Source organism: Orcinus orca, chromosome 8 (assembly GCF_937001465.1).
Source record: "Orcinus orca chromosome 8, mOrcOrc1.1, whole genome shotgun sequence".
In the NCBI taxonomy this organism is placed as follows: Eukaryota; Metazoa; Chordata; class Mammalia; order Artiodactyla; family Delphinidae; genus Orcinus; species Orcinus orca.
This window is the reverse complement of record NC_064566.1, coordinates 106775752-106792350: the sequence shown is the minus strand read 5'-3', so window position 1 is coordinate 106792350 and position 16599 is coordinate 106775752. Positions and strand designations below refer to the sequence as shown.

The 16599-nt window shown below is 49.4% G+C and overlaps 1 protein-coding gene across 8 annotated transcripts in view; it reads right to left on the bottom strand.

Moving 5' to 3' along the window:
• The window catches only part of NTM (neurotrimin), a 942656-nt gene that overhangs the window by 176684 nt on the left and 749373 nt on the right, over positions 1–16599 (bottom strand). For all 8 annotated transcript variants that reach the window (XM_049714324.1, XM_004280497.3, XM_004280499.3 and 5 more), the window contains one exon: positions 9713–9945. In XM_049714324.1, coding sequence (XP_049570281.1) covers positions 9713–9945 — 233 coding nt within the window. The remainder of the gene's footprint in view (positions 1–9712; positions 9946–16599) is intronic.

Here is a 16599-nt window from a genome sequence, read left to right as displayed (position 1 = left end):
AGAATGCAAAGGAGGGGAGCAGGATGGGAAAGGGGGATGCAACCCAGACAGCCTCCTGGGAATGGAGACCCAAATCCGCAACAGGACACGTACGCATTCTTGGTACAGAGGACCGGGACTGTTTAAAGTAGCCCACGTAAGACAAAGGGAAGGAAGAGCCTGGAAAAGGGAAGGAAGAGGCTGGAAAGCTTTATGCTGATAAACAATTACACAAATGAAGGACGTTACTTTCTAGCGATGTTCGGCTTCCTTCTGTTTGGTACCTTCCTCCAAATCAGATTGGGTGACACATCAAAACATTTCTCTAACGTGTGTCTAATCTGAAATAGATTAAAGAAGTAGGTCATTTTTCCAGGTACTTGTGTCAAGATTCAGACCGGAATCCGGGACTCCTAAATCCTGAAATTTACTGCTTTCTGCTAAGCTGTTCTATCCCCAAAGGAGCCAACACTGGGTTCAATTAACCACAGTAGAAAGCACTGTTTGCCAAGTGAACATCCTCTATTTTGAATTCTTAATCCCCCCACCAGCTGACTTCACCACAAAGACGTGAATGTATAATTGAGACGTAAAGAGAACACGCCACCAAATTAAACTGCCCTAATTTTAAATCAATACTTTTTTTTCTCAAACAACATGAAATGAAGATCTCTCAAGAGAAAAAACATCTTGTTCCAACATCTCCAGGAGGCGTTCTCCACTGAGCCGAACTCCAGCAAAAGCCAATTAGATTTCTTACCCACATCAGACACTAAATTATCACAGACAACGCTCAACAGGAATAGAAATCTTAAGATATACTCCAAGGGGTGACACCGTCTACCCTAAGTTGGCCTGGAGACATCCGAAACACCAGGTCTCTACCCAACGGCTCCTGGGTACCAGTGAGAGGTGGCTGCCAGCGGTGGGCAGGTCTGGCGGACCCGAGGGGCTGCAGACCCCTTCCTGCGGTTCTCATTTACCTTTGGCAGCATCCTCAACCTCTCTGGCACAATCATCACTATGACAGAGCTAAGCACCCCAGTGCCAACGGCTCCGTTTGCTAGTGTACCAAGAAAGGCACCTTAACTACACCGAGGGAATATCACCATTAGTGCCCTGCCCTAGGACCTCGTATCATCCTCACTCCTCCTCCTCCATGTCAGACGTTTCCAGGCTTTCCAGCTTTGTGCATGCCAGTGCTAGGACGCTTCTCTCCAGATCCCCTGGAAAATCCTGCTCACCTCTGAAGACCCTGGAGAAACACAAGCTTGTAGTTTTGCCTGATCTTGCAGATGAAATCAGTTCTTCCCTTTCGGTGTATTCATGGCATTTCTACGCATAAACATCCTAATTCCTAACCCGTTATCCTCTAAGAGGGTTATTAACAAATAATACAGCAGTCTCCTCTGCTAGACAGGGCGGGGACTCTGAACGCGTGTGGGTCCCCAGGGCCTGGCTTCCAAATACTGTTAAATGGAATTGAAAGATGACAGCTGACAATCCTCATGTGACAACAGATGGACTAAGGGACTTGGTCACCAACGTCTCCCCACGCCGTAAGAAGCCAGACGTTTCAATTTGGCAAGAAGAAGAGGGAGGGTTTAGACGTTTTTGAGTCGATTGCAAAAGTCATGGCCTTCAAATCAATGATGCTGTCCTCGATATCACTTTATACACACCCTTATAGGGATGACACCCAGAATCTTTAGGAATATAGTCACGAGACAGATCCAACGGATCACAAAACCATAAAGACACCTCATACAATCCTTCATTAAAAACATCTGCTTCAAGTTCAATTTGAGTAAGCCACAGGGAGCCTGTGATACGGGAACAGAAATCTAAAGGAATGCATTAGGAAGGGCCGCTTACTCAGAATCCCATGTTTGCCCGTCCCCCAGTAGAAAATGACAAAACATCTTATTTGGAGGCTACAGGGCTACATATGACCCAGGAGGAGTCAGAGCTGCTTTCCTCAGCTCTCTGGTATTGGAATCTGAGGCAGCACAGACTCCCTGGAGAAAACCACCTAAGGGACAAGAATTCTGTGGTTGCTTAAAGACCTCCCCCCTTGGGAGCCCTAACTGCTTACCTGGAGGGATGCTGCCTGACTCCCATAAGGCTTGCTGTGAAGCAATAGGGTCACCCGGGCTTCCTGCTTCCCTAGAGCTCTGAGTGTGGAGGACAGGACAGGGGACCTGTTATTACCTACTGTACTGACCAGGAAGCACCAGCAGGCAGGTGCCGAGTTTTCCCAACCGCCTAGGAAACAGAAAGGTCCTCCCCAGCAACACCAGAGGGCACAGAAAATGCCATTATTAAGCCTGTATAGATTTGACTATAGCTATTTTCTCAGATTTCTTTAGCATCATAGACTCTACCCTACTTGGTAACAGATGGATGACGTTCCGGGGATTTACTGAAATTGAGTAAACTCACGAAGAATTTTTGCCTCTCCATGGCCCATAACTGCATCAAAAAATTAAAAAACTCAGCAGGTAAAACTGAGTTGCCTCATTTGCATGCTGTCGATATTCTGTAAATCAATTTCAGGTAAAATGCCCTACTTCCTTGTCATTCTCCAGGGTGCTTTGAGGAGCACTTTAATTTTGTGGTGGCATTTCATTTCCTGACTTTTTGAAAGTTCTGCCGAATTCAGAGGTACAGCCTTGCGACCAGGCCCAACGTGCATTTTGATCTACATCTGGAACGGGGGAAGGAAGAGGTTAGACGGTTTGGAGAGCAGTTTGGGATGGCAAATGTGACCTACTGTCACACAAGGCCACTGGCAGCTGAAGAATGCAGATGTGCTCAACAGGTGACTTCTGTGGACTCAGGGCTGGACGGTGGCGCTTCCTCTACTATGGACTCGGCGAGATGTAGCCCGAATGGAAATTAGATGGTGCAAAGGTCTCTGCAGCTCCACGGGAGCCTCGCAGGGCCAGGGGGCAGGCTGCTTTCAGCGGGGGATGTGGCTGTCTGAGAGACAGAAGTCTTTGCTTTCAGTGTAAGGATTAGAGCACATTATTCCCTTTGATCTGTTGTTTTTCAAATTCCCTTTTGTTCAGGTTCTGGGTGGGGAGGGTCTATGGGGCGTAGGTATCTAGAAATTAAAAGTTATTGTTCCTGTTCTCTTAATCATAATAATGAGTTTGGCTTGACAAGGTCAATTAATTATTCAGGATTAGAAAGCAACACGATTCTACATATCAGGCGGGTATGAGGGGAGGGTTCTGAGCAGGGAGACGATACCAGGTAAATGCAGGGCTGGTACCACCAAAGCTCTGTTGTTTGCAAGTCACCTGCTAGTGCTGGCTATTCCCCGGCCTGGTCCCTTTCTCTCCGGGATCCCACCAGCCCGGGAAATGGACGGCCACATCCTGGCTTCCTCCTCTCATCCCTGTCTTATTCCATAGACATTAGCGGGGGACCCCCTTCACATGAGCTTCAGAGCTGTTTGACTCCAAAAGGCAGGTAATTAACTATCAAACCATAGCAGGGATTTTCAGATTAATTCTGCCCAGGAAGAAATAGGAAAATTCACTTCGACCAAACAAAAGGGAGGGGGTAATTAGATGCTCCAATGACAAAAGGGAGACCTAAATAGAGTCTAGAAAACTGATACAGGGCCCAAAGCTTGTATTAGTGTTATTTTTACACCAATACCCCCATCTTTATAAGCACTGCATTCTACCTTCCTCTGTCACGCAGGTAGGTCTCTAAGTGAGACTGAAGCCCAGCAGGTACAGCAGCAGACCTGCCAGGCCGGGCTCTGCATGCTGATAAGGAGAGCATTCCCTGACGTCCCTGAAGACCACCAGGGCAGTCTTCCTGCACTGCCACATAAGGGCTTTTACAAATACAGTTAGGGCTTTGGGGATGTCTTCCGTACTGTCCTGAATCTGGCAAACAATTCAGTCCCACAAAGCATTTTTATTCACTCAGCTTTCCAGGATGGGGCCTCTTCCAAGAAACAATGGAGACGGGGTAGAGCTTTTCCATATGCAGAGAAGCCTGGTTTGGCAGCAGGATCAAGAAGGGGAAAGGATTAAAATACATACGCAGCTGACCTGGAGAAGCAGCCTCTTATTAATTACACCCATAAAGCAGGGCACCCTGAGGTCACAGAGATGGAAAGCGCTAGACCCAAGTTTTCATAAATCGGAGGTGGGTCGCCCTCACGCTGGTCTAAGATCACGTTCCGGCTGCCTGAGTGGGCATGCGAACCCCCGGGTGGTATTTCTTACTTTTCACAAACACATTTTGAATGGAGAATTCAAGGCATCAGAAAATCACGAAGTCCAAGCATCTGAACACCTCCCCACTTCCCCGCCCCCTGCCGCTGCCTGCGGCTTCACCACAGGGCACTTTAGCTGCGATAAGCGTCCCCCTCCCCCGGCTGCAAGGCCAGAGTCTCGATGTCCTGGTGGATGTACCTCCTGCATCTGCCCACTTATCCAGTCCCCAGGTTCTGCCTCTGCTCCTTGGAACACAGCTTCGGACTCCGGATGTCCTACTCTGTGTAGCTATCAGAGGAACTCCAGGCCTCCATCTTTTTCAACAAGTCTCTCCTGTTTTTCTCTTTTTAAAGATTTTTTGATGTGGACCATTTTTAAAGTCTTTATTGAATTTGTTACAATACTGCTTCTGTTTTATGTTTCGGTTTTCTGGCCCCGAGGCATGTGGGATCTTAGCTCCCCCGACCAGGAGTGGAACCCGCACCCCCTGCATTGGAAGGCGAAGGCTTGACCACTGAACCACCAGGGAAGTCTCACTTCTCTCTTGTTTTTAAAGCACCACCATCTTTTCTAATTTCCATCTTCTCTCCAAAATCCCATCCCCCTTTCCACCCCACAGCCGGCCTTCGAAGTCAATGATGCCCATTCTTGTTTCAGCACCTGCCGCCCAGCCGGCAGTTCAAGGCCTCTGGGGATATTCTATCCGCACTGCCCAACACAGGAGCCACCCGTCCCCAGCGGCTGCTGTAGCACCTGAAATGCGGCTGGTGTGACTGAAGGAGTAAATGGCAAATTGTATTTGGTTTTAGCTAGTTTACATTTAATGCTGAGCAGCTGCTTAGCTCAGATGTGCTGTCCCTCGCTTCCCTCCCACACTGGCTCCAGGACCGCTCTCCTCCTGAGGCCGCCCCTTGCTCCTGACCTGCCTCTGGCACTCGCCCCACGTGACTGCCCGGGCTCTGTCTGCAGCCCTGAGCCCGCTCCTGCCCGGACGCTGCCCCTGGACGGTGTGAATCAGAAGCGCCGTCAGCCTTGTCCTGCAGGCTGGTCTTACAGCCCTGGCCATGCAGCCTGAGTCCTCTGGGGTTTCGCACTCTCCCCTCCTCTCCACGGCTCGACTTCAGAGCCGCTTCTCCACCCCTGTGCCTTCCACCTCGGGGCTTCTCTCTGGAGCCCAGGCCTGCCTAACCACTGTCCCCACTCCAGCCACTTCACCAGTCCTGCCGAGACCTTTGGAGACCACCCGCCCCCAACAGCACGGGAAAGATTTGGGAGAATTTAGGTAGCCCCAGAGCGATCTTCCCAAAAAAAGATACAGAGAAAATACAACGCAACAGCAACAGGTAGTGAGAAGAGAAGAGATGGACCCACGAACAAAAAAGGAACCAAGCATCCCCTATTTCCCTTTTCCTTTACTATGAGGACACGATGTGCTATCAACAGATGTTTAAAATATCCTAGGGAGCGAAGCACAAATCTAGAACTTGCCACCAGTGAAAGGCTCGCCTTGAGGGTTGCAAGGGCTGAAGATGCACTAAGAGCTAAGGTCCAGAACACCCAGGCCAAGGAAGGCCCGGCCCTGAGGCCCAAGCTTGAGCCAGAGGACGGGCCAGTGCCCAGGAGCCCATGGGAAATGTGGCTGCCGCGTAAGCGGACCAGCCTGGTCTCTGTATAGGTCATCCTGAACTCTATTAAAATGTCTGACCAAACACCAGGGGGATGAGAGGACCCAAGGGTTTGGAGGTACTCGGTGCTCCGGAAGGATTTAGACAACAGCTACACTCCCAGAACCTAAATTCCTGGGGAGGACCTGGGCACATGGCATACAAGTCCATCTTCCCCCCACGAATGGCAACTAATACTTCAGGGGCAGCATTTCGTTCATCTTCACGTGCTGAGTGCTTGGCCAGGGTGCTGGGAAGCAGAGTTGTTTCTCAGTGGCGATTTACGTGTGAATGAACGAAGGCGAGGGTGGGGCAGGCACAGAGGGCTGAGGGGCCGGTACTTAGGCAGGTGCACAGGTGGCACCAGGTCTCAGCAGGAGTTAAACACACAGCACCGCAAGCAGAGAGAAGACCCAGTACAAAGAACAAGCGGGGCAGTAGGGGTATTTGCTAGAAAGGGGGAAAATATAATCTCAGCCTTTAGTAAGCTCACTTAATTCTGTGAAAATAATATTACTTTCCTTCTGTGTGCGTTTATTTATGTATGAAGCTGACTACACGTACACAAATACACACTCATGGGTGGAAATATGAGTTTCGTTATTTTCTGCTGCTGCTATCATGCGTGTGTCTGTCTGTGAGTATGTGTTTAATGACGGTAATACCATTTTGAAAAGTTAAGACGTCTTCCATTCCAACACCGTGCTGCAAAGGGCTGAACAGGGATGTCTACAGAATCCAGCAGTCCGATTCTGCTGGGAATTAAGGTTTATGTTCAGTACAATAAATGATTCCAAGATAAATACATTTCTTTCTTTCTTTTTTTTTTAAGTCCTGGATGGTGATGTATCCTCTTTTCAATACAGAAACAGGGGAGCCTGGCTCCCTGTTTGTCTGATTTAGTTTGTCTGATTGCTTTTAAGAGGAGGCACAGGTTGGCTCCGAGAAACCATGGTCCTCTGTTCATTAAAGTGTCAATAATGCCCGGTCCAGGCATATCGACAGCAGATTCGCTCAGGCTGAGTCTGTGGATAAGACCAGAATCTTTTTTAACCCAGCTTGTTTCCAGATCAATACACCCATCAGCATTTGAAAATTAGCCCAAGATGAGATTCTGATACTTGAGGTGGTAAGTCATGCTCAGAGGCCACCTTGCCAAGCCACAGGTGTAAACGCCTAGCTGGGATTAGACACTTTCCATCCCCATGGAGACGAGTGAGGATTGATGCAGACCCCATCCTCCACGCCCTGCCCCTCCCCCCTCCCCCCACCCCCCCCACCCCCCCGCCACACACTCTCAACCTTCCCTCTTTGAGTCTGTGTAAGTCCTTGGGGCTATAACCCAGCCATTTGCCTCAAGGGGCATTTATTAAATGTGTACTTTGTTCAAGGCACTTTCCGGGTGCTCAGGGCAGGAGTGTATGGGTGTGAGCGAGGAAGGGGAGGGGACCTTAAGGAAAAACAATGACGCAAACATGATCCTTGTTTTCAAGGAGGCGTCGGAGTTTTTCACGACTCCTTCCATTTTCCAGTTCCATAAAGGTCCTGCTTCCTGAGGCCAGCGTCTGTGATGGTGTAGAGTTCCTAAGGTCTGTCTGTCGTTGTCGGGCACTCTCAGCAGTAAGTGTGTGCACTGGGGGGAGGGAATGGGGCGGGGGGGCATGGGGCGCGGCTGCAAACGTACCCCCTGGTGCTACCGACTGGGTCACTGGGGCATCCCCCAAACTCCCTCACAGAACAGTGTGACTCTCAGTCTTTTTCTGGCCAATAATAAAACTTTCGCCCACCAACGCCATCTCATGCAACAATACCTACTCTGCTGTTTGTGATACATTCTGATACTGTTTATGCAATTCCATTTCCTTTAAAAAATGCTGTTTGTATCCAGCAGTTTGAAGATTTTCATATATAGAACCAACAGAGGAAACAACCATCATCATTTCCTTTTAGAAAGAAAGAGGGAAAAATAACATAAAATAAAAACAACTTGGTGTGACCAAGCTGTGTCATAGCACGGGAGGCCGCCCACCCCACTGGCCTCATCCCTCAGCCGCCGGAGCCTGTGTGGGTCTCCCTCCAGCCTGTCCTCTTCCCACCACTGCCCACCGACCTCGCCCTTCACAGTCGGGACCCTGACCCAAGCTGCCCTCTGTCCTGCCTTCTCCCAGCTCCCCTCCCTTCTCTCCCTTCCCTGCTCTTTGTCGCTCTCACCTACCATCCACAGCTCTCCCCTTCCCTCTGGGCTGCTGGAAAGGAGGGGAGAGGAGGCTGGAGGAGCCTCTGGACCTGGAGCTTACTGCTGTGGACCTGCCATTCAGGGGGATGAAGAGAGCTGGGAATGAGAGCTGGAGAAAAGACCAGCAGAGGATCTGGCGCCATTGCTCGGGGGCTTCCCCTCTGAGGTAAGGGAGCAAGGATGTGGTGCACAGTTAAATACTGTTTTTTTTGTTTGTTTGTTTTGTTCTTTTAATATCTTTATTGGAGTATAATTGCTTTACAATGGTGTGTTAGTTTCTGCTTTATAACAAAGTGAATCAGCTATATGTATACATATATGTCCATATCTTCTCCCTCTCGCGTCTCCCTCCCACCCTCCCTATCCCACCCCTCTAGGTGGTCACAAAGCACCAAGCTGATCTCCCTGTGCTATGCGGCTGCTTCCCACTAGCTATCTATTTTACGTTTGGTAGTGTATACGTCCATGCCTCTCTCTCACTTTGTCCCAGCTTACCCTTCCCCCTCCCCATACCCTCAAGTCCATGCTCTAGTAGGTCTGTGTCTTTATTCCCATCTTGCCCCTAGGTTCTTCTGATCATTTTTCTTCTTTTTCTTTTTTTAGATTCCATATATATGTGTTTTTAAAAAGTTTAAAAAAACAGCAGCTGTATTTTTTAAAAACTAGCTAACACTTAACCAGCACCTCTGTGTGCCAGGCCCTCTCCTGAATGTTTACACATCAGTACGTGGAAAATATAATCCCCTCCACTGACCCTCGCAACGTTGACTCCGTTTTACAAAAAGAAACTTTGAGTCACAGTTGGAACCTGGGGTCCCACAGCCAGAAAGTGGCCGAGTCTGATTCTGAGCACTTGCTCCCTGTCTGAGAATCCGCCGCACGGCTGCGTGTTGTCTGAACGCCCAGCACCTGCTCTGCTTATGGGGAAGCAGAGAAGGGCCTGGGAAGCATGGAGACAGCGGAAGCAAGAGATGCAAAAACAGACCTCAAAAGCTGGGGGTGGGTGTGAGAGGCTCAGAGGAAGGGGAGGGGAATGGGGTGCAAGGAAAACACAGAGGACATCAGACACAGGCATTAAAGGTGAGATGTGGCATCAGAAACGCAGGGCTGGGTGGTGAGAGAAGAAGCCAACAAGCTGGAAACCACAGAGGTGGCTGTGACGGCCATGTCCCAGGTAGGTGTTTAGAGCATCTGCAGTGGGCTCTGCCTTCTTTGAAGGCTGTGTGAGGGATGGCATATGCGCAGTGCCAGAGAGCTAAAATGCTGGTCTTAAAATAAAGCAAGCTTAGCAGTGGATGGAACCTTAAAAAAACTTAGAGGAGAAAAAAGCCAAGGAAAGCAATAATCAGGAGCTAATTTTCTGAGAAAATGTATTATTGGAACAAAAGCAAAGAACAAACAAAAAAACAAACCCTAGTCCTAGTCAATGGGAAAATGATTTGAAATTTTAGCATCAGATGGCAAAGTGAAAATTAGGAAATTGTCCTGGCCAGATGGAACAGACAGACTCATCTCAGTTGAGAATCACAGTGAAAGTGTTGGATACAGGCTCTCTCAGCCGCCCCTGCACCGGCTGCCCCCAGGCCACCTACCTTGCACGATGAGGTGCACCCGGGAGGTCTTGGGGTGGTTGTCCGTCTGCACGGAGCAGGTGTACGGGCCCTCGTCGTACACGTCCACGTTCTGGATCTCGATGCTGTACTGGGTCTGGGTGTTGCTCAGGAGGACCACGCGGGGGTCCAGACACCACTTGTCGTTCCCGGCGTAGAGGATGGTGCTGCGGTTCAGCCAGGCCACCCGGGTGACCCGGTTGTCAATCGTGCACCTGGAGGGAGGACCAGACAGGTAAGTCAGGGGACCGCAGAGAAACGGGAGCCATCAGGGTCTTCTTGGCAAGGCTGAGATGCCTGGTCACCGTGCCTTGTCTTCGCCCCCTGCCCCCAACGTGTACACGCACACCTCCTGTTTGCTGTGGCCTGGGTGGAACTTTCTGGAACTCAGCGTCAGAGGTCTTGCAGAACTGCAGCCTCAGAACATGGGCTGTTTCAGACTTCCAGGTCCCGAGTGATTCTGTGCTTCTGAAAACCCCTGAGCACAGGACTATTTCAATACCCCTAACTATTCACTAGTTACAGCCTGGAACCATCACCCATCCTTGGAATGGCTGGGCCCTGGGACTACCCCCATCCTCCCCCCGCTCTGGGATTTCCATGATGTGCATATGATAATCCCTCACATTGCCTTCAAGATGTTCTGGGTGTACTAAGTTGCCCAATACTCAAAACAACCCTGTGAGGAAGGTTCTATTGGTAAAAAGAATTGAAGAACAGAGACACTGAATGCTTCTGGCAAATGGCACAGATAACGTGCGCTAGATCAGAAACCCAGCTTTTAACTACTAAACATTCTTTCTCCCATCTCAGAATAGCGGATTCCAACAGAAGGCTTTTGAAGTCAAAACTAAATATGGACCCACCACCATTGCTATTTCTCCTCATTATACCCAGGGGCAGAAATGTTCAATTACTGCTAGACTAAAGGCATTTTTCAAAATCTCAAAATGGTTCGTACATGTAAAAATAGACTTTCTTTCTTTTATTTTTGCATCTGGAGTCCCCAAATTGTGGAAGCTCCCTTCTCTTTTCCTACACTTTCAAATTTCCCAGCTACTCTGGCCAAATCCTCATCAAATCTGTCTGCATTCATTTCCCTCTCTAGCCACAGCGAGTATGTTTTACGGCCTGAGGCTAAATTCACAGACACAGTGTCCTGATCCTGGCTATAATGCTGGAAATAGCAACTCAGCCACGGTAGGTACAGTGTTGCCTCCAACGTAATCATGCTTTTGCAGGGTACCAGGTACTTTTACATCCACCCTGTGTCATGTGATTCTTGCAGCAAATCGGTGAGATAGATGATCTCACCCACCCATTCTCCACTTTAAAGATCAGGCCTCCAGGGTCGGAAATGGTCTGGTGACTTGCCTCAGGATAGGGAGCTAGGGAGTGGTGGAGAGTCAGACCCCTCAGCCAGGCTCTAAGTCCTGGTCCTGGGTGCCCCTCAGGATGTGCAAAGGCGAATTTTTCAGGGACGGTTGCTTCCACTGAATGCTCATAATTGTCTGTGACCATAAAAAGCCTGAGAACTGCTGCTGAGTACAGCAGCTTCCCCAGGCAGTCCCTCTCGAGATGTGCTCTCCAGCGCTGTGCATCCTTTCCACGCGTACTTGTGTAAATGTCACACGATCATTGCCGGGCCTCTCAGGCACAGGCAGAAGGGCTTGGTGAGAGGCCCTGTAGGGAAAACTGCTCAACCAGAAACGCCTCTGCTCAGCTGTCCAGCTTGCTTTGCGCTGCTTACTGTGTTTTTTGGACAACAAAGGATAGAAATGATGGGAAACCTGACCAGGGGAGTATTTCTGAAAGCGGGCGTGGACCACTTGCATCAGAATCACAGGAGGTGATTTTGTACCGATTTTCTTGTCCTACTGATTCAGAATCTTTGGGAACTCAGAAACATGAATTTCTAACAATACCCCAGCTGGGTCAGACACCCACCACAGTTTGAAAAGCACTGGGGTATACAGCAGGGTATCCAGGACCAGCCGCATACCTTGTGGATCTCAGTGCAAAACGCAAAGGCAGAGTCCTTTGCTCAAGGACTATTAAGAATTTCAAGATGGTGAGAGCTGGGCATTTCACAAGTGCAGGGTCCTGTGCGAATAAACACACACCCTGAAGGGATGTCCCACATTTCTGTGCTTGTAACTCTCTTCGGGATCTTACTTAAATATGTGTCCTGATTTGGAAGGTCTGGGGTGGGGCCCGAGAGTCTGCATTTTTCGTAAGCTCCCAGGAGATGGCAATGCCGATGGCCCCCAGACCATCACTTAAGCAGCATAAAGCTAGAGGGAACTGTATGCACGTGAGGGTTTGAGAAGCACTGAGCTAGCCCTTCACTATGTGAAAGTGTGACCAGAAAACCAGCAGGTCGTCATCGCTGGGGAGCTTGTTTGAAACACAGACTCGGGCCCCACCTCAGATATAATGAACGAATCTGCATTTTCATAAGCTCTCCAGTAACCAGGATGCACATGTGGTCTGGACTGGTCTAGAGTGAACTCCAAGACTTGCTGTCGGCTGTGATAACAATATCCTGAACATACCATGAGACTGAGCAAGAGGTAGGGAAGAGCAGCTGATGCAGGAAGCTGGGCCTCCCTGATGCTGTACTTGCCTTGCACACCTGATGCTCGTCCTCTCAGGCTACCTCACTAAAATGTGGATGTGAGCCACCATGGTGTGAACCCCCTTAAGAACAACACACTCCACAGCTCGCTTTGCTAGCAATGTACCTGGGATGTCATTCATATTCGTGACTTTAAGGGCAGTCACTGCTCCGAATTTTGCTTGGATCCAAGGGGAGGAATTGGTGAAATTCATATTCACAACTGATGTTTCATATTACTATATGCTAGGTATCCTGTGAGTCTATGGTATGTGCTATTTTATCATCTTAAAAAAACTTGGTTGCATTCACCTATTACGGCCAATTTACAGATGAGGTTAACTGAGTCTAAGAAATATTATCCAAATGAACTAAGATCACCCTGCAGAACCAAGATTCAAACCCAGTTTTTGTTTGTTTGCTTATTTTCCCCCAAAGTCAGTGATCTTAAATGTCCTTATCCAGGGCTTCCCAAAAGTCCCTACAACATTTAAATTCAACTATCTGTAAGTCCTGACGAAGTACAGATTGCTGGGCCACTACCTGGTCTGGGGACCCCAGTTTGAGAACCATTAATTTAGACATTTCACTGGTTTCTGGTGACACGAGAGCCCCAGCGCAAGTGGGCACTAGGAAGTGACTCTCATTTGAAACACTTTTCCACTACTTTACGGGAGAGAACTTTCTTGCAACCAATGTGCCCTGGGAAGCCGGAAGCAGAGTCCCATTTATTTTGTCCTCCGGCAGCTGAAATTTGACCAAACACCAGGTGAGTGGCAGTGGGGCAGGAAATGCTGATCAACAACCTCTAAACTGCTTGAATAATTGTTTCTGATGCCCACAATGGGGGCATTTCACAGCCTCTCGGTGAACACGAGAGGACCGTCCTGGGCTTCCTCGTGAGTGTCTAATGATTGGAAATTGAATGAAACGGAAGTGGTCTCACCACACTGCACCACACTCACAGGGCCAAAGATGTTCATTTGCAGGAGCACTCGTGCTCCGACACAGCCAATTTCAGCACAGTTATGCGGCCCCTGTGATATACTACACTGAAAAGCTGGCATAGCTTCCGCCCTGGTTTGGGGCACATCGAAGGTCATGATTAGAGGTCCAAACTTTCATTGCTGGGTATCAGTCTTGCTGTGTCTCCACGGAATTAATGTGGCTTCTGAGAGATGAATCACAAAGGTAACTTGGTGGCCAACTCCTGCCACCTCCTCATACCTGCCCTCATCTATCCGTCTCATTTACAGAACGATACACAGGAGACAATTCTCCAAGTATTAAAAAAAAAAAAAAAGTGGACGTGAGCATAACTGCACTCTCAGGCAGAGTTGATGCTTTGGTTAGTGGGGAGTTGGCAGGGAGACCAGGTGGGAAATTCAGTCAACAGGTTCCCTTTTTCCAGAGACAGCCCTTAGTTCACTTCTACAGAATTACTCCTAAAACACATGTATTTCATGCTATTTCAGCTCCCTCAGGAAGGGGATCAACTATAAGATTAACTGGAAGTGAGCAAGGTTTCAAACTCAACCCTCCCTAACTAATCCAGATAAGTGTAACAAGACATGGCCACTTGCCACCGAGGAAAGAGTCAAAGGTCAGCCTAAGGCAGGCCAGGAAGAGAAGTGGAGAGTCAGAAAGGATTGGAGATGCCCTGGCCCAACCCTGAAGCTCTCCACCCCTTCCCCCCACAGTCTTGAGATGCACTAGGCACCCACCCTGAGCATCCTCTCCTCCGTTTGTCCCACCACGTATGCAGAGAACAGAGGAGAAACCTCTGCACACACAGGGCTTCTGGATTGAGCCCTGGAACTCCCCAAACTCCAAACACGCCTCCTCTCAGAGCCTCAATGCCTGACCTCACTTGCATCCACACTCGAGCCAGGGGCCATCAACCTTCCCTATATCTGTAAGCGATCCTCCCCTCCCACAGGGCTGGCGGCTCTCCCTCCTGTGTGCGGTCCCCACGGACAGCCCACAGCCTGGCCTATGCAACATCCTGACAGAATCCAGACAGAGAGAGAGTGCCTGGGAGGGACGGGCTTGTTTACCATTCCACTGCTGAGCGAGTGTCCTTCTCAGTCTGTCTGTCTGCACCCTGCTCCCTTCCTTGGAGAAGCTGCTTCTTACAGAGAACAGGCCTGCTTGAACACAGGCCGTCAAGGACATCCAGGCTGCACAGATCATCAGTGCATTCTCCATGATGATGAGAAGCCTCAGGTGTGGCTGACCAGAATGGGACCATCCCCGTGCAGCCACGCCGGAACAGGCACCTGAGCACAGTGCACGGTGGAGAGAACCGACACACCTGAAATGTTCTGCAGCTGCGCCGATTGTGCGGAAGCTCTAAAAATGCAGCCCTCTGTGCCCTTCATCTCCTGCTGATGAACAGTGGCTTCATTACAGTTGCTGCATTTGTACATAGAGGAATAGCAAAAAAAAAACGATTAAGCAAGGCCAGGATGAGTGCGGCAGAGATAAAACATGGAAGTGTGGATTCGGGGCCTCGAGCTACTTTTGGATTTTAGAGGAAAGGAGAAAAAGAGACAGAGAGAGAAAGAGGAACCTGGAAATTGGAAGAAAAATAAAGCAGAAGTAGCTGCTTGGCACCTTCTCAAGACAGACAAAGAGGGTGCTGAAATAAAGAGAAGGATTCTTGAAGAAAGAGGGAACAATTCCGGCTTGGCCTTTCTTAAACGCACCTGCCTGAAGATCTGAGGACTCTAATGGACCAGAACAGTGAGTACTCCAACCATCCCTTCTCTCAAACGGCCCTTTAACTGCCTTTGAAAAGCAACACATCTCCAGCAACATTTGAGCCTACAGAGAAGTAAGTGTTTCTGCCCTTTGTTGCTCCTGATCACAATCTCCTCTTATCGCTCAGAAATGGTCCCGCGGTCCAGCTGCCCGCTAAGTTTTGTTTCTCTGAGGGTTTGGCTTGTGCCCGGCCCCTCCCCTCAAGCTTCACAGCAAAGCATCAGAGGTGGTTGGTTCGGAAGTACTGACACCCAGCTCCACGGAGTTGGCCTGTGCACCTTCCAAGTCTGCTTCTGTGGGAAACCAACAAACAGACAAACCAGGATGCTTCATCACCGGCCTGCGGAAAACTCAGCAAAAACCACCTGTCCCCTGAGCTCTTTGCTGGAGGAGCAGGCTGACCTGGTGGGGTTGCAAACTTTGACCCTGTTGGAATCTAAGCTCGTGTCACTATGTATGAAACTGGCTTGGGTTACCTAGAGACACAAACACTGAACTCACACGATCTACACTGGCCTCACGTCTCTCAACCACTACTGTGTTTGCTTCACATGGAAAATGGGGTGTGTGCTATGGAATCTCTCTTAATCATGAAAATAAGGCCAAGGCTGATGACGCCTCGGTAGAAGCAGGAGAGCTTATGATAGACGGGAAAGGACCAGAGGAAACCTCGGCTGTGTCCATGGTGCCCCGTGAGTCCACACCGCTGGTGGAGGGCAGGGAGGAGGAAAGAGCCAGGCCCTGAAGTCGCGCGGCTGGAACCCAAGTGCCGGCTCTGTTCTGCTGCCTTTCAACAAGTCACCCGACCTCACTGAGTTTCACTTTACTCGCCTGGACCGGAAATAAATTTTCCTCCTGCATGGGGTTAATGGGAAGATTAAACGGAAGTATGCATGTAAACGCATTGCCTGGTATGGAGTAGAAACTCACCAAATAATGGCTCACACAATCTATCACACACGTGGCCTTCTCCGATCTACATGTTCATTACATTGCTCAGTAGGTGGTAACTCCCAGAAAGGCAAGGGCCATACCTATGTTTCTCATGTGCCTTTATATGTCATATTGAGCACAAAATAAGCACTCAATAAATATCTGTTGACTGATTCATTTTTTTAAATTAAAATCTCCCACATTTCACAAACTCCTGAGAAATGAAAGGGCAGGAGCCCATGCCCAGTAAAGGCCCAGGCCATGAGTCAGCGCCAACCTGCACTTAGAAACGCGCCCCCTGCACACACACCCCTGCACACATGCTTGCTCTTGGTGGGAATCTGTCACCTTTCACCACTCTAATGTCCTGGGGACGAATCAAGAAGGCCTGGCTGTGTGGACCTCTGAGGAGGGCTCTCGATAAACCCACCCACCCCTCTGCCCGTCCTGTAAGAGTCGAATGACGCGGCACCATCGCAAGGCAGACTTGCCAAGTCAGGCGGGCCATGACTCCTGAGACAAATGGTGCGCCGCTGAGATCTGTACTGGTGACAAA